Genomic DNA, 17,750 nt, shown 5'->3' with positions numbered 1-17,750 from the left:
TATATATGATTCTGCGGTGTCATTTATCACATTCTCTCATTTAATTTGCCCTATAAACAATTTGTTTTTCTCTTCAGTTGATGGCTGTAAGGCCATAAAGTTGAGATCATGATATATTATATGATTCATGCAATAATGAATGCCTTAAAGCTGGGGGCAAGCCTTGGTCCAGATTTGGATTGTGAGTGACTCTCTTAAATACGTGGTAAGTAAAGGATAAGTGAAGGGTAAATAAAAGCTAAGTTAGAACTTGGTAAAGTGAATATTAAAGCCATCGCTGCCACTCCTCCTGTCAGCTGATCAGCTCTCTTAGCCGCCCGACACAGCTATATAAAGGTGAAGGCCTTCTTTGTCTACCAGATAGTTGAATCAACCATCTTCCTTCAACCCACCCTCCCCATCCCCATATCCTCTGGCAAAAGCGCAACCTACAAGGTTTTTTTTATACATTGGACAGGCAGTAGACCTCTGTGAGCGAATTCGAACTCATAATGAAGGGCCTGCAAGGGCCAGAAACAACTTTACCGCGAGCGTAGTTGGGGGGCCACTCCAGCTCCAGAATATTGGGCCAGTCAATCGTGCACCCATCCTGAAGCAACTCATTTCGAAATGTTTTCAGACGATTTAACAATTCGTATGGGCAGAATGTGCAAAAGACACGTTTGATGATATAAAAAACTCTGCCAACGCTATACTAAGACAGTATTATCAAAACCTTCTCTTCAAGCGTCGAGTCCCGGGCCAGCAAGCGCGGCAGAAAAAAGGACAGTCGATGAATATCATAAGATACTTTGAACCAACAAATACAACAGTAAAGGCGTCCCACGAGGGTGAAATACATGAAATAGTGTGCGGTTCCTTCAGATTTACAATCTCACAGTTGCTTGGACTATGGGCTCGAAATGTATTCAAATGAATTCTCTAGTTCATGTGCTGGAGGGATATTTCTTGGATGAGAGCCAAAATTTCCAACGACGTTGGCGTTCAATGAGGCTGGTTTCTTGTGATGGAAATGTCTAAGCACGCGAACATAGTAGGGGAAAAAAGATAGTATGTTCTGGTTTCGATCCAGGGACCTATTGTTTGTTAGAATTTTGACTCTGACTAGCTGGAGAAAGACAAATCAAATCGTGCCTCCTGGTATGAGCTTAGCTGTGATATGACAATTCCATTCGGGAGTAGATTCTTCAGTATAATGGTTCCTATATAGGTTACCCATACAAATTTATTTAGTCATAGATAGTGTCTATGTAGTAGCTTACCGAGTAAGGGCCGCATGCATACTATACATAGTAAATCCCTATAGTATCAATCATGAGTTTAACAAAGCTATTGATCATATCAACGGTATCCAGTATCATTTCTAGATAGAGCCTGTGACTTATAAAGCCTTGACTCGCAGTATTTCCGATTTCTGTTATCACAGACTGGGCAAAGATATCCCTACACCCGGGTGTACATTCAAGACTTCGTGGCTCTCAAGAGAAACAATAATGTTCTTGTGTACTAGTGTCACCCTCCAGTCACATACTCAGAGATGAACTGTGTAATGGAATTATATAAATCTAATTGATAGTGATAACCATCATGATGATAATCACGGCAATAAACCAATGATAAATGAGGTTCAAACCGTCTGATCTTCCTGTAGTTTTGCTGATGGTCATGTGACCATGTTCTGCCCTTAACTTCAATCAACCTCATGCAGCAACCATCTTTATCAAAAACCAGAATAACCAACAACTCCACCTGTAACCTAGCCAAATTTGCCTTGTAGACATAGTACCGGTCACAGGTAACATAGATATCAAAAATAAGCTTCCCTAAAAGCCCTACAGTCCTATCTAGGGCAGCAAAAAGTGAAACCTAGCATGTCCTGGTTTCGATCCAGGGACCTATTGTTCGTTAGGAATCGGATTGTGATTGGTTATGATGAAGGATAATCGTACCTCCGGGTTATGAGCCCGGCTGTGATTATTTTAGTTTATAATTCGTTTAATTGGAGGTCACGTGAAAATACCGCTCAAATCTAGAGCTATTTCTAGGTCTCGGAGGAGTTGAAACGGGTAGAGTAGCGTAGTAGGGTATACAGAATTCCTCTAGGTCTGTGCTTTAGGGCTTGAGATGCTTCATTATCTAGTAAAAATGGTCTCTGGGTTGCTATCATGGCATGGAAGGTCGAGGATGGGAGAATATAAGCAGCCATGCCTACTGGCAGCCGGCTGTTAGATAGGTAGATTCTTAGCAATGTGTGGAAGGCTTTATGCGGTATATACTCTATTTCACGGTGACAGTTCTGCTTATATACTTTGGTTTTAGTTTGAATGGACGTGCCCATATTATCTGGTGGGTTTCTATATCAATACCACCGCTTCTACATTCTACGATCATGGATGAATGATAAAGCGGCCTGGGATATGAGGGAAAAAAGCGAGACAAATAGAAAACATCTAACTACTAAATAACCTGTAGGTAGCATCACCAAGGAAACTTAGTTGCTTTGCTGCCTAGAAGATATACAAATGCATGTTTCTACAAGGAATTTGTCAATGATTATTCGCAAACAATACATCATACCCGAGACACTATGGAAAACATACAGATGTGTCCATAATTTCTAACTGTGTACCTGAGTCCTGAGCACAGTGTCAACCGTAATATTGGGTACGTTGATAATACTTCACTAGCGAACGGGACAGAAAGATCAGATACACCATGTCCAGAGCGGTGGTACACATCGAATATATTCTTCATAGCTTCGAATTCCAAGAAAGTCAAGCATCAATAGAGTGAGCTATAAAGAATAGACATCGACAGCTTTGGTGGTAACCTTGAGGCCATGTTCTCCCGAAAGTATGTGTCTACTGAGTTATGAGTTTAAAACTGGTATGTAAATCCCATTTCACCACAGAGGGTCATGTCTCGGCATTTGTGTCAAGTATCCACCCCCTTGGCCATGTCTATCAGTAGTAAATCCCTCCAGTTCATGGTTCCCAATCCGACTACCGGAAACCCAGTGGTCAGCTCCTCTAAAGAAAATCAGTCTGCGCCCCCAGTAGAAAGACGCCACCAAAGATCAGCCAATCGATGGAACGCATCCCACCAATCTCGCAAGAAACCACCCGATTCGTCCGGAATCACATCCGCAAACATATTTCCAGATCAAGATACATCACTGATCTAGTTTCTAATAAATTCCCTGTTTATTGGCGCCAACGGAATGAACTCGAGACGGCACAGGGCTCCTTGCAGTCCGTGCGCAGATGAGATCAATCTATAAAGCAAGCGATGTGATATCACGTTGAGCAATTGTATGACAAAAGCAACTAATATAGTAGCGAGAGTCGAGACATGGGAACTCCACAATGCAGCAATGACAGCTACGTACGTCTCAACAAACAAATACCGAGCAGTGCGATCGTCAATCATGATACGTATACGTATACTACGTATGTCCGGTGTATATCTGTCACAGCAACCAGCCTCATTATTTATATCGGAACAAACATATTGCATAACCTCACACATCTCAAGCCATGGAAGTAACCGAGAGCAACAGCCATTCCGGGCAAGCTAATGCAAGGGCCAGATGTCAATGATGGCGAATAGAAGCCTGACAAATAGGCTCCAGGATATCTTCTACGCATAGATGCTTGAGTTTGCAGCATAGTCCCCAGTTGACATTTAAATTAAACTAAATTGGTGCCGATTTGTGATACAGATGATTACCTGTCTTGCTGGAGGGTATCTGGACGGTAACCCTTGCCATGACCTAAAGGGAAGGGGAAGACGGTCAAGATCTCAATCAAGCCTCCGGGTAAATGTCCGATTTGACGGCTAGTAAATTATAATACAGGCCGGTAACGCCGTTGCCTTTTTGGCTGCCTGGGAATTGGAAAAAATTGATAGCTCTTATCAATGACAGCTGTCAACGCATCCCTTGCGTACGGCGATCCAAAGCGAAGGATTCACGATCTTCACCGACATGGGGATTCCAAATCGAGGTGAGATCCTGCTCCCGACTACCGAGGGTCTCGGCGACTATGATTTGAACTAAAGTAGGATCTGCTCTTCTCGTCAGGAGACCAGCAGAGAATTGGCGGCTCGGCAAAAAGGAGCGAATCGGCTACCGAGCCCTAGCGTTCGACACAAAAAAGAAACAAATGAGAAAAGAGGAAGAGATGAAAGATCTCAAGCTAGTGATCTGGGTTTCTCACTAAGACACCCAACGATCTCCAATGAAGTGGATCCCGAACCACCATGCAGACTCGGATCCTTTATTACAATTCCAAATTCTAATTTGCAAAAGAAACAAACAAAAAGACGAAAAAACTGAAACAAAGGAAAAATCAAAACATCAAAGAATACAGAACTCTTAAGAAAAAAACTTCTACGTATCACCTTCTCCACAAAAAAAAAAAAAAAAAAGCAAAAGAAAAAGAAAAAGCAAAAACCCAACAAGAAAAACGGCCCACTCCAGGACCCATAATCGATTCGATTCCGATAATCTCTCACCCGGCGATCGCGGCTAAGAATTCCACCCAAAGAACGATAAGCAGCTGCCTAGGGCTTCCCCACTTGGCACCGATCCAAATGCTGTCGCCTTTTGGAAACGGGCTTAGATCAACTGTTAGTTCAACAATGGTCGCGCGCACCATTATTAGTCTAAAATAATTCCCAAAAAAGCGGTTCTCCATTTTAGGCGTGCCTGCGACAACGGGATTTGCCGGTGGAGTTGAAGGAGTGAATCAGGGGCCGTCGTTCAAATCCCGTACGTGCATTTTGCATATATTTCTGCATTCTACATAATTTATGTCCTTGTCTCGGTGTTACTTCGCTGGAACTCGGCCGATGGGAGAGAGAGAAGGAGGTGGTATGATTATAATTCCGAATAAAGGCCTTGCTGATATTAATAACATGGGAAGTTAATGAGTTAAAACAAGAAGATATAGTATCTATTATGGAGTTGATTGTTTACCAAATACGGAACCGTCTGCAATAGTTTTAGGGTATGTCGAAGTCTAAAATTTGGTTTGTCCTATTAAATTTGGCACACTACGTTTAATCATACATGTGACTCTGCACTAGGGAGACAGTTTATGTAGGCAGACCCAATCGAACCATTTCAAAATAAAAAATAGAAAATAGAAAAAAAATAAAGATGAAAAAAAATGTTGGGTTGGTTTTTAATTCTAATCCCCTCGTGTTCGTGCCGCATTCCATGTCTCATTACGGAGGACCCCGTTTTTTGTTTCTCAGGGGTGAGTCCGTGACCAAGTCCGTGTCCCATAATTAATATTATAGTTCTGATAATCGCAGGGATTATTTGCTGGAGCTTCCGATCATCCCGAAACTATGGGAAGTCTAAATTCGAGATCAACTTCAATAGTCTGGGATTGGTTCATTTCTGGAACCGTTGAATTCATTGTTGACAATTTTACTTTGATTTAAAATTTTCATACGGGCATCATACATACATACCTGACGGAGTACGAGCTAATTTGTATTCCCAAGTACCGTCAAAAATATGCATCGATGTACGAACTAGGTTAAAGGCGCATGCAACAGAAGCATGAGATCAATTCAGATAACCCTAATTAGGAGTATGTGGTCCAGTCAGGGCCCGTGTAACAATTATCCCTGCCAATCTGATACGCAGGGCTTGAATAAACTATCCCATTATCTTTTTTTTTCAGCTCCCGTGGCTCTCCGTCTCGTGTTCCACAACATATGTACGGCACTAGTAGCTACAGACGGGTTTAAAACGTAACGTTGTACACGGGACGATAGTTTCGAGGAACGGACCCAATTAGTCGGTTGTGTGTAGTACATGGACTCGGCTAGATTTTTATTCGCGATGGGAGCTGGGAGGAAGATCTGTACGGTTTGTATATGTATGTAAGTGTACGTATACATCGACAGGTGTTCATCTAGACTGCAGAAGCTGATCATTACCCCAACAACCTCGCAAATTAGAGCCAAACTAAAACATGCGAGCCAGAATCAGATCCAAAACCAAAGATGATCTACAACTCCCCGAGCACGGGTTTCTCCCCCTCCCCGAGAGCCCGATTCAAGATCTTCCCCGGCGCAAGGGATGGAAAACACTAAAAGTGTAAAGCGAAGCTGAATTTTCAACAGCCGTATCCGCGTATCTGAGATCCGGTGGAGAAGACACGCACCAAGAACCGTGATCGGGACGTTCCCGTTGCTTCTACCGTGGGCCCAGCCGGTATACGTATCCAAGCAATCAGACACCAGAGATCTTTGGAATCGGAGAACCACCTGAGGATTCGAGATGCTGTATGATGACCTGAAGTAATTGCGAGAAAGTACCGGGCGGGTATACGGAGTGCGGTAAACGCCATGCACGTACGCATGCATCATCATGTACGTGTTGCATGTACACAGCCACGATGAGTTCAGCTGAGGACGGTCAGGTAAGCGACGTCTCTGCATATACCCCACATTTTTTCTTCGTCTGCCAGTCAGAACTTGAATCGCTTCCTGAATGGGGTTATCAGAGTATCGAGATGCAGATCCATCTGGCCTGAAGGGGTAGGGCTTGAGAATGGCCTCGAAATTAGTGTCTTTTTTTTTTTTATTGTGGTTGTCACTATTATTTGATTTGGGTTGGGTTATTTTTACTCGTACCTTCAAGTAAGGACTACGTGTCCTGTGCAGGATGGATGATCTCTCGGTGGTTGACCGCTCGAGGGGTCAAATAATGGGACTGCGTCTGACTCAGTGGTAAGGGATGATCGTTGGGGTCATTATTCGGGGTGGTTTGGAGTACTTGGTATGTATCTCAGGATGCCAAGTAGTAGTAGGCAATGAGCCCCGAAAACATGACAGGCCTTAAAGAGAACATAATTAATATACGGAGAAAAATACCTTAATTAGCCAGTCGTAATTCAAAGTCAACCAACGCCCCAAATTACCTCCCAAATGACGTCGATACGGACCCGACCGGCCGGGTCTCGGAGAAGCTCCATCTTGTTTGGATCAATGGAACCAGCCAACCTAAAGCGACGGACGGTTCCAACCATGGAATATCATCAGGCCATGAACTTCCTAATGGGGCAAACCCTCGGCGAGAAGGATTTGCATGGCAAACGGAGCCTAGTACCGTCTAGGTTAGAGGGTGGCATGATCGAAGTGATTTGAAATCATTGAGGTGCAAAAGTGAAGCACGGATGCACACGGCAGGCGAATTCCAAATATTCGACGTCAAGTCATTGAACTGATGGGGCAGTCGAAGGCAAGTAGCGGTATGTATAGTATTTGCGGACTTGTAATGGAAGTAATCAAGTGTACACGTATGTAAGTCGGTATCGGTGGGTAATAGGGTATATGTCTGTATTTAATTTAGGTAGGGGCCCGAGGTTAGGGACCAAGTTAAAATGCCACCGAATTAGGTATGTCGTGGCATATGCCAATTAGTGTAGGCCTCTTTGAAGCCTCATTATGAGGAGACAAAGGCAACACCAAACTCAAGGACCTTTCTAATCTCAATAAACTTTTGCTTTTGTCTGCATAGTCCAGAATAAACAGGAAAACCTTCGAAATCTAAAATGTCAGAGAGCCAACGCAGATGTTACACCGACCGAAACCCGCAGATGGTCCGAACGGAGAACAGATCAGAGACAGCTCCATCTCCATCTCCGCACATACGTGTTTCTAGAAGGCGTCGCTTGTTATTGAGCGGTGAGACAAATGCCATCTGGTGGCGTTGGAAATATCAGCCATGATCGGTTGAAGCGGATTATCATGCAAGATGAGATGAGATGCGATGAGATCAGATCCCGATCGATATCGATAGTCGCATTGGCGCGCCCCTTGAATCAGCCCTTGGCCCCAACCAGTCCCAACTAAACTCTTTAAGATTAATATCGTCCTGCTAGAGTAAATTTTAAAACAGAAAAAAAAATTTGATGAACCTTAAAAACACCCTCAACAACATCAGTCAGGCACGTCTCACTTTCTCCGCGGGGGAAGCGAAAAAAGAAAAGATCGAGCCGATCGAAACTCGGTCCCGTGAGCTGGTTCTAGTCTGTTCTAGGGCCGCTTGGCGTAGTCGCGATGGACTGCCAGCCAATCAAGGGACGGCAGTTGGGCAATTGATTCTGATTATGTAAATTGTATATTCTATACTAAATCGGGTAAGTTGAGAAATTGCGGCTATACCGATGGCAAACTTGACTTTTTCGCGCATCGGGCGTGCATGCTTATGTGAGATTCTTTTCTTTACGATGTTCAAATGATTTAATTTGACCCTCAAAAAAAAAAATGTAGAGCCTCAATTCTTGGGAATGACGTATGGCATCATAAGATGTGTCGAGATTCATATGGTATCAGACCATTCAGTATCTAGTTAGAACCACTGGTAGCCAAGGGAACCCCGATGGCTATGCAACTAGTGAAAAATGGGATCCATTCACCAAAAATGGACAATCATACTAGGAGGCGAATCATCTGAACATCGCCGAACACCCCGGGGAGGTCACCACGATGACGGCGGTGGCGGATCTACAGCGTCACGGAAACACCGATCGATGCACAATAATCCGTTGTTCCATCGCTTGCATCTCGATCCAAGGGTCGGGTAGGAGATGGCCATCTTCATCAGACCACCTCAAGCCAAGCCCATGATGTTCGCCACTACAGCTTGGTACCTTACACGAAAGACAAAGGAATAAGGGATCTTGGCTTACTTCAGATATGTATAGTAATATTGTCCGTGACTAGTCAATTTTTCGAACAGAGGCAATTCAGACAAATAAGGTTACATTAATCACTGCATCGAGTCAAGCGCCTCGGAAACCTCCCATGGAGAACGTGAGTGCATAAGAAACATCATATGGCACTGGGAGTGTAAGGCAATCCAAGTAAGGTTTAAGTAGGGGAAGTGGGTAACTGGGGTATAATTGTAACAGATCGCAAAACAGTAAGGGAAAACCGGCGAACAAACAAAAGAAAATATCAAAAGGCAAGGAGAAAGAAACTATGTACAAGCTGGTCCCACAGAAACGACACAATAACCAGAACGAAAGTCTATCCAGATGCCTTTTTCCCACAACGTGCGAGGGGTATTAAAAAAGTAAACTCCAACGACCAATCGGACAAGAACAGAAAAAGTCCAACATGCTCGGAACATTTCATGACCACACCTGAGAAGGAAACCCGGAGCCCAAAACAAATCGAACTGTATCATGTCCAAGGTGAATTATCAGGAATGACACCAACATAAAAGAGGTTTATGATCAACGAGGAAATAGAGGCACAAAACGCCGGACACTTCTAATCCCAAAGCCTTTCTTCGTTTTTGTTTTTTTCTTTCTTTTTTTCTTTCTGTTTTTCAACATCACATAAAAAGACGCCTGACGTGTTAACGGCCAGTTGGAGATGCGGAGTCGACCGTTTTGGGTTTAAGGTTGGAACCCAAGGACGATGCCTGTTTGGCACCCATCTTGCGCGTCAACTTGGCATAGTGCAATCCACATGCGTTGCATAGAGTCCGAGCACCGTCTGGACCGCGGCGCCATTCGGGTGTCTCAGCTCGGTTACAACTGTGGCAACGACCAGGAGGGGCTGCTTTCTATAGTTTGTGTTAGTAACAACGAATGGGGAAACGGGGATAAACCGGATGGATACAGGGTACTGGGACCTAGGACCCAGTCACCCACAGAAAGCAAGGAACAAGAAAAAAAAAAAAAAAAGAAAAAAAGGTGAACTTACGCCTCGTCGCTTCTTCGAATCTGGTCCGGCAAAGCCGCCACTGCCCTTGTATTCGTCTTGGTACATTGCCATGTGGTCATCCTCACGGACCCCACCGGCCTTGAAAGCTTTTCTTTGGGCCATTTGCTCCGCCAATGCGTGCTCTTGGCTCACAACCGCGGCTCGTATACGTAGTAAGGCATCCTGGTTCCGGCGCTGGACACTAAGCATCTCCTCCACTTCCTGTAAAGAGGGCAGGGACCCTATAACGGGCCCAGAACGCTGGGTCTGGTGCGCTCTTGTGGCATAGTGCCGTGAAAAGTCCAATGTGCGTGTGCTCATCTCGGCAATCTATTCCAAATTAGCCAACTGAAAATAGGATCGAGTGTCCACACTAAAACAACATTTTCTCAGGGGAGAAGATCACATACCTCATTGAGCGATGTCTCCACATCATACACGTCCAAATGCCGTTTGACAGAATCACCCGGGATCTGTCCCGCAATAGCACGACCCGCAAGTCCATTCCTCATTTCCTCAACACGCGCAGTTTCGGGCACACCCGACTTCCATGTAGTACCGTAGGGTCGGGCGTCATACGCAACCGGATATGTTGGCGCATTTGGCGGTGGCTGCGACTGAAAGGAGAAGTTCTGCGGAAATGTACCATAGCCGTTGGGGGAGGCGATGCTGCCCGCAGAAGTAGGAGCACTGTATTCATAGGCGGATCCCGTCTGCGAGCCAGCGATGGAAGTGATCCCCGTTTTTTGACTCTGCGTAGGTGACTTGCCCGAACTCAAAGATTGAATCGAGTGGTTTCGCGAATCTTGAGTCGTGACTGATGCCAAACTCGCCCGAGATGCTTCTGCTTGTAGTTGGGATTGAGGGTACGCTGAGTCCCGCACTACGTAAGGCCCTGAGGATACCACATTTGAAAACGGATTTGGTGGCCCCGACGGTGCTTCGCCAGTCGGCCGTCCTATAACATTTGAGGACAGGAGATGTGAATGCGGTGCATGATGAGGCTGCTGAGGAGCCGCCGATGTGGGCGCAGGATACGGAAGGGGGTTGTCGTTTCCTAACGCCTCGTGGATGGACGGGAGTGATTGCCTTTGTGGTTGTGACTGTTGCTTCTCCTTCTCCTCCTCAAGCGCGCGCCGCGAATCCGTAGGCGAGATATAACCAGGCTGCACAGAGGGTACGCTGGCGGACGACGTTGGGTATGAGCACGGTAATGGCTGGCCGGCATACATGCTTGTTGGGCTGAGAAGAGCTCCTGGGGATGTGACAGGGGCCGATGCAACGGAAGGGTGTTTGGGGGGATATCCCGATCCGTCTTTTCCTAGAAAACCAAGAGCTGGCAGATGGTCCCTATGTGTTCCAAGAAGGTTGAAATCAGTACATGTGATCTGAAATAAACTCGGACGCTTGCAACGACGACGACGAGAAGGCGATCGGTTTAATAAAGTACGAACCTATGCCTATGACCAGCTTCCAATGACCCCATCATGCCAATGCTTCCGGTTATATCCTTGCGATGTCGTCCTTGACCTCATGCACCATCAGTCGCCTCGGCTATGATCTAATAGTGTACCGTGGGAGAGGGTACCAAATCGTCAATTTTTAGAAATAGAAAAAAAAATGGAATAAGACAATAGAAGTGTGGGCGGGTTTGAACGGCGAAAGCGACCGGCCGAGAACAGTGAGCTTTAGAGGCGAAGGGATGAAAAGTAAAAACAAATTCCAACGGTTTTCCGATAAACGATTGCCGTCCTTCAAGTGCGCGTCACCACTCGAGTAAACCGATTTCGAAGGTTCTTCTTCTTTCTTCTTTTCGTCTTTCCGATTAATGAAAAGATAGAAAAGATAGAAATTATCAGGCCACCTTTCTTCCCTTGAACCAGAGATGTCTGGGGGTTGGGTGGCGGCTGTGGGGAAGGGAAAATGAAGAGAAAGAGATCAAGTCGGGCGAGATGCGGACGTAAGAGGAAGCCAAGAAGGCAAAGGCCCGTCGGTTCCGTGAGGTTGGCCCAGAGGGGAATAGTTAAAGTAGAGAGCGGCGACTCGATGATTGGGGAGAAGCCCCAGAAGTGAGAAAAAAAAAAGTGCCTTTTTGGGGGGGGGGGGGGGGGGGGGGGGGGAGGAGGAAGATCAGGCAGTCTGCAGGCGATGCGATCGCGATTAGAATACCCGCAATTCAAATGCAATTAATTCGATAGCAAAAGTACGGCACGCACCCGTAGTGCGCAGGGAACAGATCAGATCGGAACGGCCCTTCCTGCGTCTGGAAGAATCATCTGTCCAAAGCCAAATTCGCACAGCGAAATTTAACAGTCAGATTTCGAATCCTCAGATAGACTCGATTTGTGGTTTGAGTTTGGTGAGCGGGTGTCGAGCGGCGGAGGCCCAGTAAACGCAAGGGATGACAAGAGATATGAGTGCGTCGCGTGGAAGGGAGACAGGACTCTCTAATTAAACCTGTTGTCTTCTCGCCTCTCTTTCTCGTTCCCGACAAAAAAGAAAACTTGAAGGGGTGGCAGAAGATAAAGCCTATTATAGGGAATGTGTGTAGAGATAGATGATAGAGGAAGACCACAGGAGGGGTGGGATTTATTAGTGGGTAAGAATTAAAGACTAGGAGACAACTGCCTCGAGGGAGGAAAAGAGGAAGAATCGTCCTCTTCTTTTTCCTTGGGAAATGTGAGAAGATGAGAGCTGAGAGGGTGAGAGGAAGAGGGAGAGAGGTAGCTTCGCGGTAAGGGAAAGAGTGAGAGGAAGATGAAGAAGCAGAAGAAAAAGTATAAGTTATAATCGATGGAGAAGAATTGATCATAGACTAGTAAATCAAATCGAAAAAATAAATAAATCCCCAAAGAAAAAAAATAGAATAATTATAATACTAGTACTAGTACCTCAGCAATTAAATCAAAAAAGAAAAAAGGAAAAAGAAAAAGAGAGACAGCCAGAAAAGCCAAAATGGGACTACGAGATCGTCGAATCACACTCGCCGTCGTGACCAGTTTAAAGTTACGGCGAATTACAGAAGCTTTACGCTGCGAACTGCGGATCTTCGACAAAGTGTGGAGTGAGTTGGGATCATATTGGCGATGTGCGAATATCTGGGTGGGGTGCGATGGAGCCTTACCAGGGGGGGCGGTCGTCCCTGACCAAAAATTCAAAAATTATAATAATAATTAATAAATTCAAATAATAAAAACAAGAGAACAAAGTAATTAGCAGTAGTTTACTTTTCCACTTTTTTTATTTTTCATTTTTCTTCCCCCCTCCCTCTGTATTCCATACAGTACGTAATTAACAACAATACGCCAATATGACAATACAATCCATTGTACAGTATGTATGTACCTCTGGTACTCCAATAATTCCCTAATTTTTTATTTTATTTTTAATTTTACCTTTTCTTTTCTGCTTGATTTTCTTTATCTGGTGATAATATTAATGAGGAATCAAGAGAAAAAAAAAGCTCTGACATAAAATCAAGAATTAGGTTCTCCCTATGGACTTTGTCGCATTCGTGAAACCACTGCGCTAAACAGATCTAAAAGTCATAATGTCCTTATTAGTAACACCAGTTCATTAACGTAATCCACGGGCGAGCGGCCATCCCGGGCGAGCGGCCACCACACCAGAACTCTACGCACCTCCTAGAAATGAAGCTATTCAAAACACCGAAAAATGTGCATTTCTATAAAAAATTTAAATAGTCTGACGATTAGGATACTGAGTAATTTTATGTTCTAGTATATTACAGCCAGAACACCTTGGTGGAGCACGTATACGCTGGCTTTCTACCGGAGCGCCTATATCTACTGAGGCAGTAGTTATAGGCTCTATAGTAGAATTTCTGCCTTGTATAAGCTCCTGAGCTTCCTGAACTGAAGCGCCTGATTCTATAGGCAGCTGTCTAGTAGAGCGCTTTTTCTTTTTAAGTATTCTTTCATGCGCGGCGCGTAGTTCTCTGGCTTCCTGCTTTGTAATAGTAGCTTTATTTAAAGCTCGTTCATAGCCTTTGAAAAGCTGCTTTATCACAATCTTAGTAGGCGAATCAGGGCTCTTTGTACGAGCTCTAAGCAGCTTCTTCAGTGTAGTTTCCTGTTTTTGTAGTTGCTTTAGATTATGAGGCGTTTTAGGCACTGAATTAGTAGACCTACTACTAGGTCTACTACCTGGAGGTGTTGCTTCTAGCTGAATATTTAGCTGAGATAATACACGCTTAGGATTGAAAGGAATAAGACCAGTAGCTGAGAAACCGCTGCAGATATTACTAGTAGTATATATCTGAGCTCTCGCCTGAGGAAAGGCTTCAAGAAAGTCAAGTTTATTGATGTGGTTGAAGTCTAATCTCATCTTATTCTCAACCAGCTGTCCGTACGCGCGTTTTAGGGGGCCAAAGCAGCCTATATCAAGCGGCTGAAGTAGGTGAGATGAGTGCGCAGGTATACAGAGTGGTATAATATTGTTTTGACTGCATATATCGTCGAACTGAGGTGTTAAATGACTACCGTGACCATCGAGTATTAAAAGCCGATATCGACCAACCGTACGGCCAGCAGTAAAAGGTATAAATAGCTGCTGCAGCCAACGTAGACCTATCTCATCGGTAGTCCAGCCATTTGCACTCGTTTCTATACGCCAGTCTGATGGTAGACCCATCTCGTACCAGCCCTCAATATGGACTTTGCCTTTGAAGATAAGGCAAGGTGGAAGAGGCCCCCTAGAGCTAATATACTTAATAGAAGTGACCCATTCCCGGTTCCCTGGCTGTAGAAGAAAAGGTCTATCAGCTAACTCAGCTCGAGTAACTACTTTAGTAGTAGATATCAAGCCCATTGCAAAGCCAGTTTCATCAAAGTTGTAGATATCGTCCGGTTGAATGCTATACTGCATTATAGTGATTTGTACGCGCTCAAACCACTTATGTAAAAGCTTAGGATCCTCGTATTTAGCGCGCTGATAGTTATAGCGGCGAGAAAATTGAGTTTTTAACTCCTCACGGCGTTTAATAAAAGTATATACCCAGTTTTCACCAACAGTAGTAGGAGTATCACTAAAACCACGCTTTAAAAGTAAGATATTGGCCATTTCTCGTACATGAGCAGGTCGAGGAGGTGCTCCACGCTGATCTAGCGATAGAATCCAGTGTACCAGCGAATTCTCCTCATTTTGAGTTAATTTATGGCCATTGGCGCGCGTTTCGGCTCGAAAAGTATGGCCATTCAGGCGTCTCCGAAGGGTAGTACGTGGAATATTATAGATACGTGCTGCTTCAGCTATAGTGCGAATTTCTTGTTTTTTAATAGCTGAAATTGCTAGTAGAATTCTACCTTCTTGTTCAATAGAATCTTTTAGCTTTCTGGCTGCTTTTGGTGGCATAGTTGGTGGTTGAAATATATAGATTCTTCAAGCGTGGTTGAAATTGGTTGACGTGGCCGCTCGCCCGGGATGGCCGCTCGCCCGTGGATTACGTTAGAGTACTATGCACGACAGGATTAGATATGTAGTGGTAAAGTCCAACTTGGCAGATTACCACTTAACGGATTTATTAGTGTTCATCATAAAGCCACATGGGGATACTCGGGAATGGTTAATAAAACTAAATTGGATATTACCACTAGCCATTAATGTACAGATTTACGAAGTGTGTTCCGTCGTAGTACGATGTACGCTTTTAGTGTCTGGCACGAAAAGGAAAGAGGGGTGGTCAACCACTCAGGTAATTGAGAGGGGTTGGAGCGAAATAGTATGATGAGTGGTCCCTATCACTGATGGCGATGGGGCAAAGGAAGCATCGAGATCCATAGATCGCACGCTACACAAATTAGGGGAACGGCCGACCGACTTTAATTAAAGAAAAGATGACAGAAGAAGGAAGGGACTAACAAGACGGGAATGACTAACGTTCCCAAATCTAAGTCCACGGGCGATGGAGGGAATAAGAGAAGGTGTTATTATGTTATAAGTACCATATTTTTCCCCCTTCTATCCTCTTATATTAGAAAGGCAAACTATACTGAAGAAGGAGAAAGAAAGTAGAAAGTAAAACAGAAAAAAAATACACAACATATAGATTCATTCGGCAGGCTGCTTGCTGGACTCAACTTCCATCCTCAAACACATCACTAACAAGCTACCTAACACCGGTAATATGTCCTTCACGGCCAGCTCACTTGGTATGGAAACCCAGATGTGAATCGAAGCAACAAGTTCAACTGATTATATAGTATAGCGAAGACAACTTGGGTTGTCCAGTTCTTATCTCCAAAGATTATAGTTTTGTGGCTTTGATTGGAAGCATGGTTAGTAGTCGAATCATAGTAATGTTGTTGTATTATACATACACCATGATGTCCGCTTGTGCCTGCCTGAGGAATACTCGGTGGTTAGGTGGGACAGATGCAGTAGTACACAAAGCGTATCGCAATATTACATGCTTTTTATTTGCGATCTAGGCAACCGATTTAAGGCAACAATGCAAAAGTGATCAATGATAAGATTGAGATCTCGTACAGATACATTGTTACCTAATAGGAGTCTCGCAACAGTGACTGCCATCTTTCCCTTTTTTAATATTTTTTATTTTTTTTTTTTTCTTGTTACCTTGTAAATGCAATGCTTACCAACATTGTGCATGTGCATACCATGCTATCCTCGTTCTTCTATATATTTAATATAAAAAAGCACGGAGAACTCGAGACTTGAAAGGAAGAATGCTGCCAACTATGGAAGAAGGGTAAAAGACCGAAGGAAGACATGGAAAATAAGTGTCCATTCATGTATGAGCTGAAAAGTTACCGCAGTGATGTCTCTGCTTGGCCCAGATCTGGAAACGATTGAAGTGGGGAAGCTGGATCGCACATCGACAGGACACATAAACTACTACTGAACATGCTCTCTCACAGTAATCCTACTAGAGGAGAATAAAAAGTTTAAGAAATAATAATAAAAAAAAATTAATAAAACAAATAGAAGCAAAGTAAAAGAGAAAGAGAAAGAGAAAAAACAAGGACACTGGATTGTTTGGATCACACTTGGAAGCGATCCGACCGCCCATTTGTCAACACGGCAGCAACAGTTAAAACTTGACTGCAGCCATGGTCAGATCCCCTCCTGCAAAAACGTGAAAACCCACACACTCTTTGTTCTGGGTTTTCCACAGATGAACTATTTCTAACTAATAAAACTGAGGTGTACTATGGAAATTCTTGAAAGGGGAAAAATAAAAATAAAAATAATTACCGAAATAGAAGAATACTAGAAAAATTCCAGACCTTCACTATTACGTCGAAATCCACCGCCCCCTTGTACCTGAGAGAATTGTTCCATGGTACCGTACCACGCTCACCCCCGCCCTCCCTTGCTCAAGATCTCGGGCATAGCCGTGGGTGGGTGGCACCATTGTCGTCATTCACGATCTCCTCGGACTGAGAGATTCTTATTGTTTTTTTCGTTGTTGGCGGCAGGACTGACGATTCAAATCGATATTAATGGAGCACACTATTGAGTATAGTATGTTCCAAAAATGCACCTAAAGGGATGCCGTCGGACCGAGGGGGTATAGCGTTTGGGTCCCGCATGGTTTCCTTCTATCCAACTACGGTATTAATTAATATACTGACTGGATACCAGGCTCCGTGAGTCCTTGAATGGCATCCACCCTTCGATCGATTGAGTTTTTAACCCTAGAGTTATCTAGTGTGCGTTGCTTCTTCGGGGGGAGTGGATTCAATCAATATCACACCACTACTTATCTCTTCCATGAATCATAGGCGTTTATCAGCATGTCCTGGGGTCGGATGATTTCCCCAAAGCAGAGATGGTGTCGCATGGGTTGTCGCATCATCACATCCCCCTTCTCCCTCTCTCTCCCCGCTAGTTTATGTCATTTTTAAACACCCAACTTCAATAGTCCAACGGGACCCGAACAATTGTCTCTTCGTTTGGTGGTTGTAGAAACTCTGGTCCAGCCAAAAAGAGAATAGTATTACTAAGTTTAGACCCATGCACTAGAGTTC

General features: G+C 44.3%; 1 protein-coding gene across 1 annotated transcript; it reads right to left on the bottom strand.

Moving 5' to 3' along the window:
- Positions 1 to 9,388: 9,388 nt before the first annotated feature.
- Positions 9,389 to 10,970, bottom strand: nsdD (GATA-type sexual development transcription factor NsdD; the record flags this gene model as incomplete). The annotated part of the gene is made up of 3 exons (XM_001727675.3): positions 9,389 to 9,598; positions 9,739 to 10,068; positions 10,149 to 10,970. 3 exons carry the CDS (start codon positions 10,968 to 10,970, stop codon positions 9,389 to 9,391), a joined length of 1,362 nt encoding a protein of 453 aa, XP_001727727.3.
- Between the last annotated feature and the right edge of the window lie 6,780 nt (positions 10,971 to 17,750).

Source organism: Aspergillus oryzae, chromosome 4 (assembly GCF_000184455.2).
Source record: "Aspergillus oryzae RIB40 DNA, chromosome 4".
NCBI lineage: Eukaryota > Fungi > Ascomycota > Eurotiomycetes > Eurotiales > Aspergillaceae > Aspergillus > Aspergillus oryzae.
Note: the sequence above shows the minus strand (reverse complement) of the source record. Positions and strands in the feature narration are given on the sequence as shown.